At 38.5% G+C, this 14,399-nt stretch overlaps 1 protein-coding gene across 1 annotated transcript; it reads left to right on the top strand.

Annotated features, from left to right (window-relative positions):
- Positions 1–346: 346 nt before the first annotated feature.
- nufip1 (nuclear FMR1 interacting protein 1) lies at positions 347–14,234 on the top strand. The gene is made up of 10 exons (XM_006809557.3): positions 347–722; positions 1,169–1,242; positions 1,324–1,425; positions 1,523–1,585; positions 1,663–1,739; positions 1,853–1,945; positions 2,093–2,262; positions 2,432–2,551; positions 13,133–13,368; positions 13,499–14,234. The coding sequence occupies exons 1-10, from the start codon at positions 482–484 to the stop codon at positions 14,018–14,020; spliced, it is 1,698 nt and encodes a 565-aa protein (XP_006809620.1). The 5' UTR covers positions 347–481; the 3' UTR covers positions 14,021–14,234.
- The last annotated feature ends 165 nt before the right edge of the window (positions 14,235–14,399 follow it).

Genomic DNA, 14,399 nt, shown 5'->3' with positions numbered 1-14,399 from the left:
AATACACTTTGAAATACGTTTAATTACGCACACGGCATGCGGGTTAATAAAACCGAGCGAGCGGCCACTTAGCTTATGACGCTTACAAACTTTATGTGTTGGTATTTAGACAATGCAGTGCATTTCTAATATCTACCAGGCGGCTTTTCACCAAAAATGGCAACCCAAGAGAATTTGTTACATTAAACCTCGCGAGAAGTTGTAGCCAACTACTGGTAAAATCAAAATTGCAGTCTAAGTCTCAAGTATATATTTTTTTCACTACAAACCTTTTTATACATATACTTAACGTAAGTATGTATAGACATATATTTATTCGTTTTCGTCTGTGTTGATTTATGGTCTTCCTTCTTTGGCGGAAGTGACGAAACCATAGTTCGCTCAAAGTAAATACATGCGCCTATGAGGGCAACGCGTTGAGGAGACGTTTCTCTAGAACTACCTTCATTGTCAGCGTGAAGAAAGATTTTGGCCTGGCGGTATGAACGAGTCGGCAAACTATCCTCCGCCCGACTTTGGCTCTCCTCCTTCGAATTCCTTCCAGTCGTTCCAGCAGCAGCCGTCGCACTCGAGTAGCTTCCATCCCACCATGTGGAGCTGGAGCGAAACGCCTACCGAACACAGCTGGGGCTGCGACAGTAGTGTTGGCAGGCACCACGGGTCAGCGGCAAGTTATGGGTTCTCATCCAACCGTGGAAACCACGGACCTACACATACATACAGTGAGTGGAATATACAGTAGTTTCCCTATTGAAGATGGGTTCCTTCATGTTACTGTCGCCCTAAAGTGCACATGAAGGACCAGATAATGTAAAGACTGACTTACACCATGGGGTTCTGCTCTAACAAAAAAAGTAATAGATTTAACACTGTTATGTTGCAGTTAAGGAATAAGTGTTTAAAGCTTTATAGAATGTGTGAATGCAGCAAGTGATGTCAGTGGGTTGTTTGGTGTTAAAACACTTGAATTAGTTTCATAAAAGCCAACTAGTGACAGAACGGATACATCCGTGGAAAACTAAAAACAAAACCACATCCCCACAATAACTTTGATAGCAGCTGTGTAGTTTAAGATACATGCAGTCAGCCTTTAGTCACCATAAAGGACATGTCCGTGTGTCTGTTTTTAAAAGAAAGGTGTGTTTGAATTTCTTGCGTGTGTTTTCAGGTCAAAACTTTAGTCATGAATGGCATCGAGGTGGACATCAAAGCTACCGAGCTCCCAGCCATCATGGAAAAAAGGTGACATTTCTGAGAACTTTGTATTTATATTTAAAGTGAATGGACCGTTGTTGGGAACTTTGAGCTTTTCACCCCTTGCAGAAAAACAGGAAAGAACCAGAGTATTCCCATTTTTGTGACACCTGCGACCGGGGCTTCAAAAACCAGGAAAAGTACAATGAGCATGTCTCTCAGCATGTCAAGGTATTTCACTCTAGGCTACTTACTAGATATATATTAGTGCTGTTCACATTGATATTCTTTACTTTTTACTGAGAGCTCCAATTGAATCCACTTTTAGTGTTCTGTGGCTGACTGCAGCTTCATGGCCCATGAAAAACTTGTCAGCATACACTGGAAAAATGTAAGTGGAAGAAGATGATGTAAAGAGATTAGCTTGTAGTAGTTCCCCTTTCTAATGTGAGTACTCTGTGTTGACAGAACCATGCACCAGGAACTAAAAGAATCAAACTGGACACACCGGAGGAGATTACTAAATGGAGAGAGGAGAGGCGCAAGTTAGTTAGAAACTGTGGCAGTCATGAACTTTTGATGCAATTTTGCCATTAGTTAAGCCACATATGCATACTGCCCATGTCCAGTCATTAATTTGTCTTTACTGGTTTACTAGAAACTATCCAACACTTGTGAATATTGAGAAGAAGAAAAGGGTCCTGGAGGTGCGGGAGGAAACGGGAGCTGTCCTGGAAACAGCTCAGTTTGGGTAAATGTTTACATTTGAATGTATAAATTATGGATTTTGGTGTGCATCTCTTTTATTTTCTATTTTGATATACATTTTTTTAATTTGAAATGAAGTCTGTCTTACGAAAAAGTTAACTTGCATAAGCAATGATGTATTTATTTTCAGACGAATGAGAGGAAGAGGCAGAGGTTGTGGTTGGAAAAACAGAGGATTCCAAGGGCGACATCTGAGACGGCCACACTCATCGGACTGCAGTGTTACAGAGAAGCCTAAACCACTCACCCACCCATGCAGGGACGGGGATCCACTCGGAGCACTAGCCACTAGTGACCATGGTGAGTTAATTGATCAAAGTTCAATCAAGCCTGTGCACAATCACCTACATAGAGGACAAGATCAAAAAGCTTTCACTGGTTATCCTCAGGTTATTCTTTGATTGAAATACACAGACACCCCTATATGGTGATAGTGATATATAGTGCTCTGTTTTTCATTGGCTCCAAGATTCTGACAGAGAGGAGTCCAGGACCAGTGGCTTGGTTGTGGCCCCTAAGAAGATGAGCTCAGCTCTGGGATCCCTAGTAGCAAACTACGGATCCATGACCGAAAGTGATGATGAACCAGGTGAGCACATAGTGTTTGCTGGATGATAGTTCAAAATCTTCACCATGCAAGAAAAATGCTAATGATTCTGTCTTGTTGAATTGTTTTTATTTTGTTGTTAATTTACACTTTTTATTACCTCACCTATGTCGCTTTTCCACTACCACCTACTTTACTCATCTCTACTCTGTTTCAGTCTTTTTACATTACCACCTCAATTTGGGCGGGGTCGTTATAGCAGCGCAACCCAAAAGTTCCTTGACATGAAGCACAAGCGTAAATGGACTTTTCTACCCTCTCTTGAGTGCAGTCTGATGACATTTCTCAACTCTGCTCACTTCAAACCCCGGCCCAATAAGTGCTAAAAAAGTACCTGATATGGTACCACTGCCTACCGGAAAATCCTAAAAGCCAAGCTGACTAGAATGGAGCCTTGCTTGCACGAATGCAGACTGTATTTTTTTGGATCCAATACATGTAAATTTGTCAGTGGGCACGTGCAAGAGTAATATACTTATAGAGTTTTTTATGTATGTATGCGTGTGTGTGTGTGTGTGTGTGTGTGTATGTATTAGGGGTTCAACAATACACAAAATTCACAGTTCCGTTCATTTCGATACTTTGGTGTCACCAATGTTCTAATTTTTCATGTGTCTGAGCAAACACACAAACTCCCTGAGCGGTCCCTTGGACCACTGTGAGCAACAGCAGACGTGTGTTCACGCCAGCATCGAATCCATCCAAGTTACATGGTTTATTAAAATAATCAAATTACAGCATTTACATTTATGTTAGACTACTTTTAATTAACTGCTTTAGCCCACTTACTATCAAAATTTAAAAAACCTTGTTCATGACCTGTGCAGTATGTTAACACTATTGGAAGTAAAAATAACTTGAACTCCAATTTTGAAAGCACAACTTTTTTTAATTTATTTATTTGTTATAAAGCTCTGACTTGTATTATGAGTCTGTGGTCTGGAAGAGAGTTCTGTAACTCTGTCTGCAAAATACAGTATACAATGACCAATGTTGGGCAAATAATTATATAGTTACTTCTACAAAAAAGTAACTGAGTTCTGCAAACAACAAAGTTTTTTGCAGCTGTTTACCTATAAATGCTGCCAAGGCATTTTTTTTAAAACAAACATTTCAAAATATTTACAGAACAATCAGCTGTTCTGCATCAAATTTGATGCCACACAAATTATTTGTGCCACTCCAAAAAATAATTTCTGTCCACTATGAGTTAAAGGAGAACAACAGCCTGATACCTGCAGGCCTGACAACAGGAGATGTGTCACTCCTGTAACACCTGTAACATTTAGCAGTCACCTCATTGTTCTGACGCACACAACAAAACTGTTGACTACACTACACACTAACTACACAAGATTTGCGCTAAACATCTCAAAACATGGCCGTCACTCCTAAAACTTTCTCCTGTGTCTTAATAACTAAATGCCATGTTGCCATATAATTTTTTTGATTGATCGACATGGTACATTTTTCGACCAATGGGAAAGGCTGGGGGGGGGGGGGGGGGGGGTTGGTTTTGTTTTTGCTCAAACGCCGAGAGTGTTTCGATGGTTTTCTTTATAAAACGTTGTCTTTACCGTTTCTTCCCGCATTGAATATAAACAACGATAGTATTCAGGGAAAAAAACAAAACAAACATTGCATATATTTTTATCATAACTCTGGTTTTAGGTGGCCTATCAGCATAATTTAAAAACTGGTATAAAGTCCACACTTTTTCCGTCAATTGGTCCATCTGTCCTGCTCACATCTCCAATGGTTGTACACGTTGTCATTAACGTGGCTTCACTCCACATCAGCAACGCCGCTTAGCCAGCTAAAACCCCTGGTGTCAGCACATAAGGACGCTGTCATAGTCTGTCAACTACGTTGATTAGCTGCGTAAATACGGGCCAAGATGTGAACGGTCTGCTACAGAACTTGCTCTGTCTATAAGCAGCAAAGCGAACTTTAAGGTGCACACTTCTAGCTGTATGTGATGGCAAAAAACCTGGGCTCAAATAAGAGAGCTCTTATCACTCCTACTTCCTCCCTGTCAAAACCTTCTGGTAAGAAAAGAGTGATGGAAACTGACACGGCGGAAAGCATTATTACGACGCTCAAGATGGCTATCGACCTGAAGGTTACTATTAACTTTATCTCAGAAGATCTCAGGGAGCTAAAAGGAAAAGTCTCTCGTACTGAAATAAAGGTGGATAAAGCAGAAGAGAAAATTCAAACACTGGAAAACAAGGTGTTGGAGTTGTCTCGGTATAAACGAAGAGGGAACCTGCGACTTCACGGGCTACCCGAAGAAGAAGGAGAAAACGTACGCAGTAAGGTTATTGAAATTTGCCAAAACATGGATCCTGACCACCGTGAAAAGTTCCCGGAGGTACTTGAATCAGTCCACAGGATCGATCAATGACGTGAGTCCTCTTCTGCGCCACTGCCCCGCGCCATAATCCTGCAATTAACCATGAGACACTTTCGAGACATCATCTGGGAGGCGGCGAAGCAATCTGACTACCTGAAGACAAGGAAGCTCCATTTCAAAGAAGATCTCTCTCCCGAGGACCGAGAGAGACACAACCAGCTATGGCCACAGGTGGAGAAAGCACGTAAGTAAGGGAAAATTGCCTACTTCGTCGGAGCCCGTGCTTTTGTGAACAGAAAAGAAATTCACTGAAATCTCTTCCAGTCCTGTTTGTGGATATACCTCAAGGTCTCTTTTCCTTATTGCTCTAAAGACTTATAGTATGCTGTTGCTGTTAAAACTTTTGTGAAGCACTTACAGTAGTTCTGCTCTCTCTGAAGCTTACACACTCTTCTCAGGGTAAAAAGTTAATTTACTTTTCATCTTTATCCTTTATTTCTTTTAATGCTCGAGGACTAAGGGACAATACCAAAAGGAAAGCTCTGTTTTTATATGCTAAAAGTTTGAATACTGACTTTTGTCTCTTACAAGAATCCCATTCTGAACCTAAGGACGCTAACTTCTGGAAATCCCAATGGGGCGAAGATTTATGGATGTCTCATGGCACAAACCATTCAGCGGGAACTCATGATTTTGAAGCATAAATTTAATGGAAAAATTATATCTTCAGAAACTGATCCAAAAGGACATTTTATTTTGCTGGTTGTTGTTTTTTTTTTTTTGTTTTTAAATGATCAGACCCTCTTACTAGGTAACATTTACAGCTATAATAACAAACAGGAGAATATTGACCTAATACTTGTAGTAAATGAAAAAATTGAATCTTTAATAAGTAAATTTGCTAATCTAAAGATTATATTAGGAGAGACTGGAACCATTCACTCAGTAACATGATAGATAGATGGCCAAGTAAAAGTCAGGAAAGTAGTAATTATATGTTGGATTTTATGAATGAAAGAGACCTAATTGATATCTGGAGATTCAAAAATCAAACAATTAAGGAATTTTCATGGAAAAATAGATCAGGTTCATTACAGTCTCGTATTGATTATTGGCTAATTTCTGATCCTTTATCTGAATATGTTTCTACATCAAAAATGTTGCCAACACCCTTGACAGCTCATATAACAATTTTTTTGGAGATATGTTTGTATGCCAGTAATCCGTCTAAAAGAGTGAATTCATATTGGAAATTAAATAATTCTCTTCTACTGAATGATTCTTTGGTAAAGGAAATTAAAACAAAAATAGATCAGTATTGGAACAAGGCACGTGTTGAAAATGCTTTTTGTAAAAATTGGGAGCTCATGAAATTTGAATTGAGGTCCTTTTTAATGAAAAGAGGAGCTGAAATAGTTAAAAATAGAAAAAAAAAATGAAGAGTCGGAAATAATTTCATTTACAAGGCAAAAGGTGCCTTTGTGCGGTCAAGAAGGAAATGGCTTGAAGAGGGAGAACAAAACTCGAGCTATTTTTTCAAATTAGAAAAACATCACAATACTCTTGGCAGCATGACTAAACTTTGTTCAGATGGGGTCATCACACAAGATCCTCAAGTGATTTCCAAGACTTGTGAACTTTTTTATAAAAATTTATATAAATCTAATTTTTCTACAGAAGCCATGGAAAAATTCTATAATTTCTTAGGTAATATTAAAACAATTAGTGACAATAATAAAACTGATATTGAAGGTGCTATTAATAAAATGAAACTTAACAAGAGTCCAGGGAAGGACGGTTTGACTTCTGAATTTTACAAATTATTTTCAAAGGGCTTATCACGTTTTTTTTACATAAAGTACATATTGAAAGCATTGATAATGGAAAGCTCCCTCCTTCCTTGACTCAGGGACTGATTACTTTGATTCCTAAACCTCAAAAAGACGCCCTTTTGATAGAAAATTGGAGACCTATTTCACTGCTGAATAATGATTATAAAATAATTGCTATGTGTTTGGCTAAAAAATTAAAATGTGCACTTAATTGATGAAACAGTCTGGTTTTATGACTGGCAGACACATAACTAACAATATAAGACTGGTAATTGATATTTTGGATCCTTCAGATTTAATCACAGATAATAGTTTCATTCTTTTCTTCTTTTTTTTTTGAATTTTTATAAAGCTTTCGACTCCATTGAACATGGATTCATGTTCAGAGCACTTGGTATTTTTGGTTTTGGAAATATGTTTAAAAAATCAATTCAAACTTTATATGCAGATGCAAATAGCTCAATCAAACTCCCATATGGTACAACGAAAAGATTTGATATCAACCGTGGGATCCGTCAAGGTTGTCCAATTTCTGCATATCTTTTCCTTCTTCCTATGCAGTTACTCTGTATTCATTTTAAAAACAGCAGTGTAATGGGTCTCTCTGTTGCTGGCAGAACATTATCTATTACTCAACTAGTAGATGACACAACACTTTTTTTTAAAGGATAAATATTAAGTTGTTTAAGGTCTCAAAGTTCTCAATAATTTCAATAGCTCAATAGGCTCAATAGCTTCTGGTCCTAAACTCAACATTACAAAATGTGAACTTCTCCCTGTTAAATTCTACACAGATACTATTGTATCAGGTGTTCCTGTTAAAAATAAGGTTAAATATCTTGGTATTACCATTCAAAAGGACCAAGATGCTAGATTATCTGAAAATTTCGACCCTCTTATAACTGCAATACAACAAAGATTTAATCTTTGGCTTCAAAGAGATTTATCCATTACTGGAAGATCCTTGGTAGCCAAAGTTGAAGGCCTCCCAAGACTTATATATGCATATATGGTACTTGATGTTTCAAAAGAATTATGCACAAAAATTGATAAAATATTATTTAACTTCATTTGGAAAAAGAGAATACATTATATTAAAAAAAATGTAATGATAAACAAGTTGTGTTCTGGTGGCCTAAATTCTTTAGATTTCACTTCCTTAAATGTGTCTTTTAAAATCAAATGGATCAAACTCTTTAAAAATCCCAATTCAATTTGGAATTTTATTACCAACCATATCTTTAGCTCACTTGGAGGAATGCACTTTCTGCTAAGATGCAATTACAATATCTCTAAACTACAGATTAAACTCTCCAACTTTCAGTCAACTCCTATCATCTTGGTTAATGATATACTCTCACAACCTTTCTCCCCATAAAGATCTCATTTGGAATAATCAGGATATTAAATTTAAGAACAAATCATTATATATTCAGAAATGGGTGGATAGGAAATTTTTACTTGTGAGTCAATTACTGAATGATAATGGTCAATTATCAATTAATTTTATAAACACCATAATTGATCCCTCATGTAAACTGAAGTTTCAACATATTCTATTTGGCCTCTCACATACTGATAAAATAATTCCAGGAAAAAAAAATATTATCAATCTTCTGATTATTTTTGCCAAATTTCACATACATTGTACAACATTTTCTCAACAGCGTCCAAACATATTTGCTTTTAAAGCCCTGTTTTCCAATTATCTAGAGCAGGGGTGTCCAAACTTTTTTCACTGAGGGCCACATACATAAAAATATAGGAGGGGCTGGGCCACTTACTAGAAATTAGGTATATAACCATAACTTTAGTGTATTAAAGTTAGAAAAATCACTTACAAGTGGTCGAATATATTATATTGTTGAATATAATTAAAGACAAAACTGCCTTCATCACAGCTTTCCATAAATGGATCTTTATTGATTTATTCAGAAAAAGCTTTGGTAGCTCATTCTCAGAACAGCAGCCTCAGATTTCTTCTTAGACTGAAGATTTACAGCACAGAGAAAAAACAATAAAGGGGAAAATGGGACGGGCACATTTCAAGTTTGTTATTCAAGTTATTAGGCTTAGCAACACACCTATTAACGTTCGTTTGAAACCGTTATCAACATTAACAGACTGAACTGGACTTAATAACAGGAGTGTATATAATTTTAGTAAATTATTCTGGTGAGTATCAGCTGCGCTGGGTATGTAAATCGGGACATCCAGCCGCGGTGCTGATCGCCACTCGTGCCAAAAATCCAGACAAATGTCACTTGATCAAGGAGCAAATCTGCATCAGATGAGATCAGCTGACTTTGCGTGTACGTGGGCAGTGCACAACGGTGTGTACTCTGTGTGTTAACAAGAAAAGCGCAGATAAGAAAGTGGCGTGCAAAAGCAGGGTAGTGACAGAATTGATGCGCATTATTGATATTTGAAGCATGTGTACCTGCACATTAACACACGGGTACTGTGGAATATATTTTTTACTCACCTAAAGTGCTCGTCCACTCCCCGCAAAAAAATAGCAGCTGTGCGGTGTCTGTGGCATCAGTGCTCTCATCGCATCCGATGGAGTAAAGATCAAAAGCACTGCTTTATCAGACAGTTGCAGTTTAATGTTGGCTGACAAGTCTTCAACAACTGGATTTCTGGACATGCTGACGTTGTTGCCGGGCGCATTATTTCGGTGACTTTAACGAGGCCGTGTTTTGAGGTCTCCATCTGAAAAAGGCTTGCCATGTCTTGCGATGAGTTGGGCGACCTCATAGCTGGCTATTGTAGCCTTTTCCTGGACCTTTTGAGCACGAAAAAATTACTGTTGCTGACCCCGCAGGAGAGCTACCCTTTGCTTTAATTTCTGCTCTGGCTCAGCACCAGTGTAGGATGCATAGGCCTGATGTTTGGTTTCATAATGACGTCGTACATTATACTCTTTCATAACTGCCATAATTTCAGTGCAGATCAAACAGACACACTTCCCCTTGAATTCTTTGAAGAAATATTCACTCTCCCACCATGTCTGAAATTTTCTGCATTCACTTTCTACCTTTCGCTTCTTTGGTTCTGCCATGTTTAGTAACTAACTTGGGCTAAATTTCTTCTGTGATTGTCCTTTTTGGTGGAGCAACTGCCTCGATCGACAGTAGCTCCCCCTGGTGTTAAAACTAAGAAGTGCAATACACTCAAGCAAAAGTTGTAGTGCGGGCCATATTCGATTCTATTTATAAAATTACTTGCGGGCCAATTAAAAATGGATCGTGGGCCGCACTTGGCCCGCAGGCCGGAGTTTGGACACCCCTGATCTAGAGAATCTAAAGAACAGCACTAACTCCAAAGCATGTAAAACACAAGAACTGTGTTGAATGCATAGTTTAGCTTGACTTATGTGTTGTTTATTTATACCTTGAGCACCTTATTTTTTTTTTTTTTATTTATGTTTTTTCTAATCAGTTATTTTGTTTGTTTGTTTGTTTTCTTCTAAGGTATACTTTTTTGTTTACGTACTTGTATTTGTATTCATGACTTGTAAAAGATACTGCAAGCTGTGAAATTTTTCATACCCTTTCTATAACCTACATTACTATGTATGTTTGCTGTTCAATGCTGCGTAAATACAAATGTAATCGCGTGATTTGCTGGACTATGGGATAAGGTGGCATTGATACAGGCGCAGCCAGTCACTTACTGACTAACACTGCAAAACAGAATTATTAAAGTTTCAATTTTAATTTCCAATCAGGTTAGATTTTTTTGTGCGCAACGCAGAGTTTTTGTGCACAGAGGCGGTGCCAGCAGTGCACAATTGCGCACGCGCGGATTAGATGGAACATTGGGTGTCACGGTTAGATATTTTTTTGATACAAAAAATAATATAATAACAAAATAAATGTATCTGATGGCGAAATCCCTCATCTGTGGAAAATAGTTTATTACAGAGAAATGTCTCTTTCCAAAAGAAAAGCAATTTTGTAGACAGCATTAAAAGTAGCAATTGCCCTGTCTATCCCCTTTGCCCTCTTAGAATCATGTTCTAACGGCTGTCTAAATGACTCGCCGTTTGTAGCATGCCTGCTTGGTGTTGTGTTGTTGGTGTTGTTTTTGTCTGCTTCCACTTGTCTTTGCACTAGTGTGATGTCGGCGTAAATGTGTAATCATATTTGTTGTGTTCCGACTAGGGCTGCTCAATTAATCGAATTTTAATCTGGATTACGATCTGGGCTTTCAACGATCATTAAAAATGACTGAGCCGATTATTAGCACCTCCCTCGTGCTTTACTCCGTGTGGCAAATCGAGCACACCTCTCTGCATTTCGAACATGCGTCACAACAATTAAGAGGACCCGAGGGAAGCTCGGAAAGCTGGTTGAAAAGAGAGGTAAAAAAAAAACCCTTCAGTGGTGTGGAAACATTATGGGTTCGCGGAGTCAGACGTGGATCAAGTAGACATAGTGTGTAAACTTTGCAGTGTTGCTCTGTGGTGCAGCTACTACACCATAGCAAAGTTCACTAAACAAAGATGTTTACATTTTTCATTTATTTCTTATATTGCAAACATTTGCACTGTTATCAGTATTTGCACACTATTTTATATTATTTTTTAAAGTCATTATTCAATACATTGTTATTGTTAACCCTTTAAAGCCGGTCAGAGCAGCACGCTCCGTTTTGCGTAACTATTTTCAAATCCCTGTAGAACCGGAACCGCGTAAGCTAGCGCAATAATATTTTTTGCATATGAAACCGGAGGAGTTGTACTTACATCTTATGCCATCAGCTTGTCCTAAGTCACGGTTTCCTTCCACATAAAGCTTTGCAAAAATTGCATAAAAAGCGCTTGCAGCAACAAAAACATAATATTCCAGAAACAGGCTTTGCCGATCCGATCAGCTGTTCGTAACAATTCCCACATTGAAAAAGACGTCAATGCTAACTATCGCATGTCCACCATTTCCTGGCCGAAACCAGAAGTGACGCCATTTTCGCGGAAAATGTAGTTTTTTACTTGTAGGCCTTAAAAGCCTATACTGGTGTTTTTATAAGTCATGTTTGACTCTATACTTTTCTGAATAGTTTCTGGGATGCTTAGAACTCGAATTGCACTGCTGGAAATAGTTTATTTTGATGCACATGCTGTTTTCTTTGCAAATTAGTATCATAGGATTGTTTTTTGTTTTTCCTGCAGTATATAACAATTGCTGTATCTCCAAAAAACTATGAAGACACTCAAAATAAATTTCCTGTTGTTGTAAACTACAATTTTTTTTTGTAGTTCATTGCACTTTTTTGCAATTAATGTAGTTACTATGGACTTAATGCATACATATTATTAAAATATGGGCTATAACAGTTGTATTGATGTATAGCAACTTGAAATGCTCCCAAAAATGGCACTACAACATGTAAAAAAATATATATATATAAGCTCTGGCGGACTTGGTTCTATGGTAGGTCTTAAAGGGTTAAATAAATATCATCAAATAATCGAGATCTCGATTTCAGTGAAAATAATCGTGATTATCATTTTTGCCATAATCGAGCAGCCCTAGTTCCGACCGATGTAATTGAGCATTGCTTGGTACATCCGACATACTGTTGTACTTTTTTCCACAACAGGCTTAAGTAGGGTCATACTTCACATGAAAACCAAAATAGTTCCAAACGCCAGATCTGAATGACGGTGGATGAGGTTCAGTTTTGGGTAGCGTTGAGGAGTTGCCATGCAAACTTGTCTGAATGCATATGGGCAGCACTCAGTGGATCTGCGCCCAACAATGCAGCCTAGACGGAGTAATCAAATGCAGATCCACTGAGCCCTCAACACAGACGGCATTGTCAGAAGAAAAGTTGATCAAATAAATTAAAAATTTTGTATCATTCCATACGTTCAATACATATGCGTACCAAACTGAAAGCACTGTATCGAATGGTTCAATACAGATACATGTATTGTTGCACCCGTGTGTGTGTGTGTGTGTGTGTGTGTGTGTGTGTCCTGAGTCACAATAACTTGCCCTAGTTTTTCATCAGATTCAACATTAAACATGTACTTTTCATCTCGGAGTAGCTATGTTGTAGTTTGGTTTTATTATGTAGTATATAACAAAGCTTAGTGGGATAGGTTAATTGGTTAATCCAAATTGCCCATAGGTGTGAATGTAAATGCGAATGGTTGTCTGTCTCTGTGTGTTGGAACCTGCAACAGACTGGCGACCTGTCTAGGTTGTACCCGGCCTCTCGCCCTATGACAGCTGGGATAGGCTCAGCGCCCCCCGCGACCCTGAAAAGGATAAGCGGACGCGACTGGATGGATGGATATATATATATAACAAAGCCTAACTTATGTCCAGTGTTTCTACTAACGCTTGTGCTTTTGCGTTTTAGCCACACCCATTCAGAGAGGTAAGGAGCTGGTGCAAGAGAACCAGGACCTTCTAAACTTAATACCACCCAACCCTGAGGAGAGGGCACCTGCCAGGGGTAGAGGGGCTTTTTTACAGAATGCAGAGAGACAGAAAATAGTTCAGACAGATTCCAGACTTCACATGCCCAACAGCAAAGGAGAAAGAGCGGGACGAGGAAGACTACCACAGTCACATCACCCCACTTTGCTTGAGATGGTATGGAAGTCATTTGACACTATGCATGCGTATTTATATGATTTTGATTTAGTAAAAAAGGACCCGCTGTTTAAAGCTATACTATTTAGATGTATTATTTAGTCCAACTCTTGTTTGTCTCTTTGTTTAGTTACTGGCTCCAGATATCCGACACGAGAGGAATGTCCTCCTGCAGTGTGTACGCTACATTGTCAGAAACCACTTCTTTGGGCTGGAGAGCAGATGTCACAACCAGGAGAAAACTGGAAACAAGGGCACAGCAGCTGTTACAAACGGAGAGCATGAAGGAAGATGGGAAGAATCATTAGAGAAAATCCAAGTTGCGTCCCCGTTTTCCTTCTTGATTAGTAGTGAGGGACATTCAGCAGTCCTGGATGTTGGCAGTACGGAGGGTTTAGTTACTAGTAAAGTTTCTGCAGTTAAGCAAGCTCCTTGTATACTGAATCACCAAGGGTCTACACGAGGACCTAATGAACCTACTGTGGAGTCTTTAGGAAGTGTTGGTGATTATACAGGTGATTTCATCCCAAATACTGAAGAGACAACAGCCAGTGATGTAAACCATCCGGATGTGTCCTCGAAGGATGGGATCACATGTATCTCAAATATGTATGATGATGAAATATGGGAGAGCCCCAGTGTTCAAATGTGAAAGACCCAAAATAGTTGGTCTTATTTTGTCCTAAACATAAAACTGAGATTCCAAATATGAATGAAGAATTTCTGTGGACAGGAATGATTTTTGTTTTGTTTTGTTTGATATGCGTTTATTATGTAAAGACAGACTGTCTTGTAAAATAAATCGCGTGATTTGTAGTGATGAATTCTGAATCTTTATCTTTTCAGTGTTTGACTATCAATAAAAGGAGTGAACTGAAACGTGTGGTAAAGTGCATTCATACTACCACTAGAGAAAATATACCTAGCGTTTGACTTGCAGTAAATTCACACCACGGCTGGAAAGTGTGTTAGAGTTGACCCACTGTCTATTGAGTTCAATGACGTGAAAGTCAGGCAGGTTTACAAGTTTT

Source organism: Neolamprologus brichardi, chromosome 23 (assembly GCF_056152115.1).
Source record: "Neolamprologus brichardi isolate AB-2024 chromosome 23, ASM5615211v1, whole genome shotgun sequence".
NCBI classification, from domain to species: domain Eukaryota; kingdom Metazoa; phylum Chordata; class Actinopteri; order Cichliformes; family Cichlidae; genus Neolamprologus; species Neolamprologus brichardi.
The sequence above is the reverse complement of the archived record's forward strand: the minus strand, read 5'-3'. Positions and strand labels throughout refer to the sequence as shown.

Bases quoted from the DNA above. Each gene is read 5' to 3' on its own strand.
- nufip1 (XM_006809557.3), top strand. From the start codon at position 482: ATGAACGAGTCGGCAAACTATCCTCCGCCCGACTTTGGCTCTCCTCCT. The intron at 723-1,168 runs GTGAGTGGAATA...GTGTGTTTTCAG, and splicing joins CGGACCTACACATACATACA to GTCAAAACTTTAGTCATGAA. The intron at 13,369-13,498 runs GTATGGAAGTCA...CTCTTTGTTTAG, and splicing joins ACCCCACTTTGCTTGAGATG to TTACTGGCTCCAGATATCCG.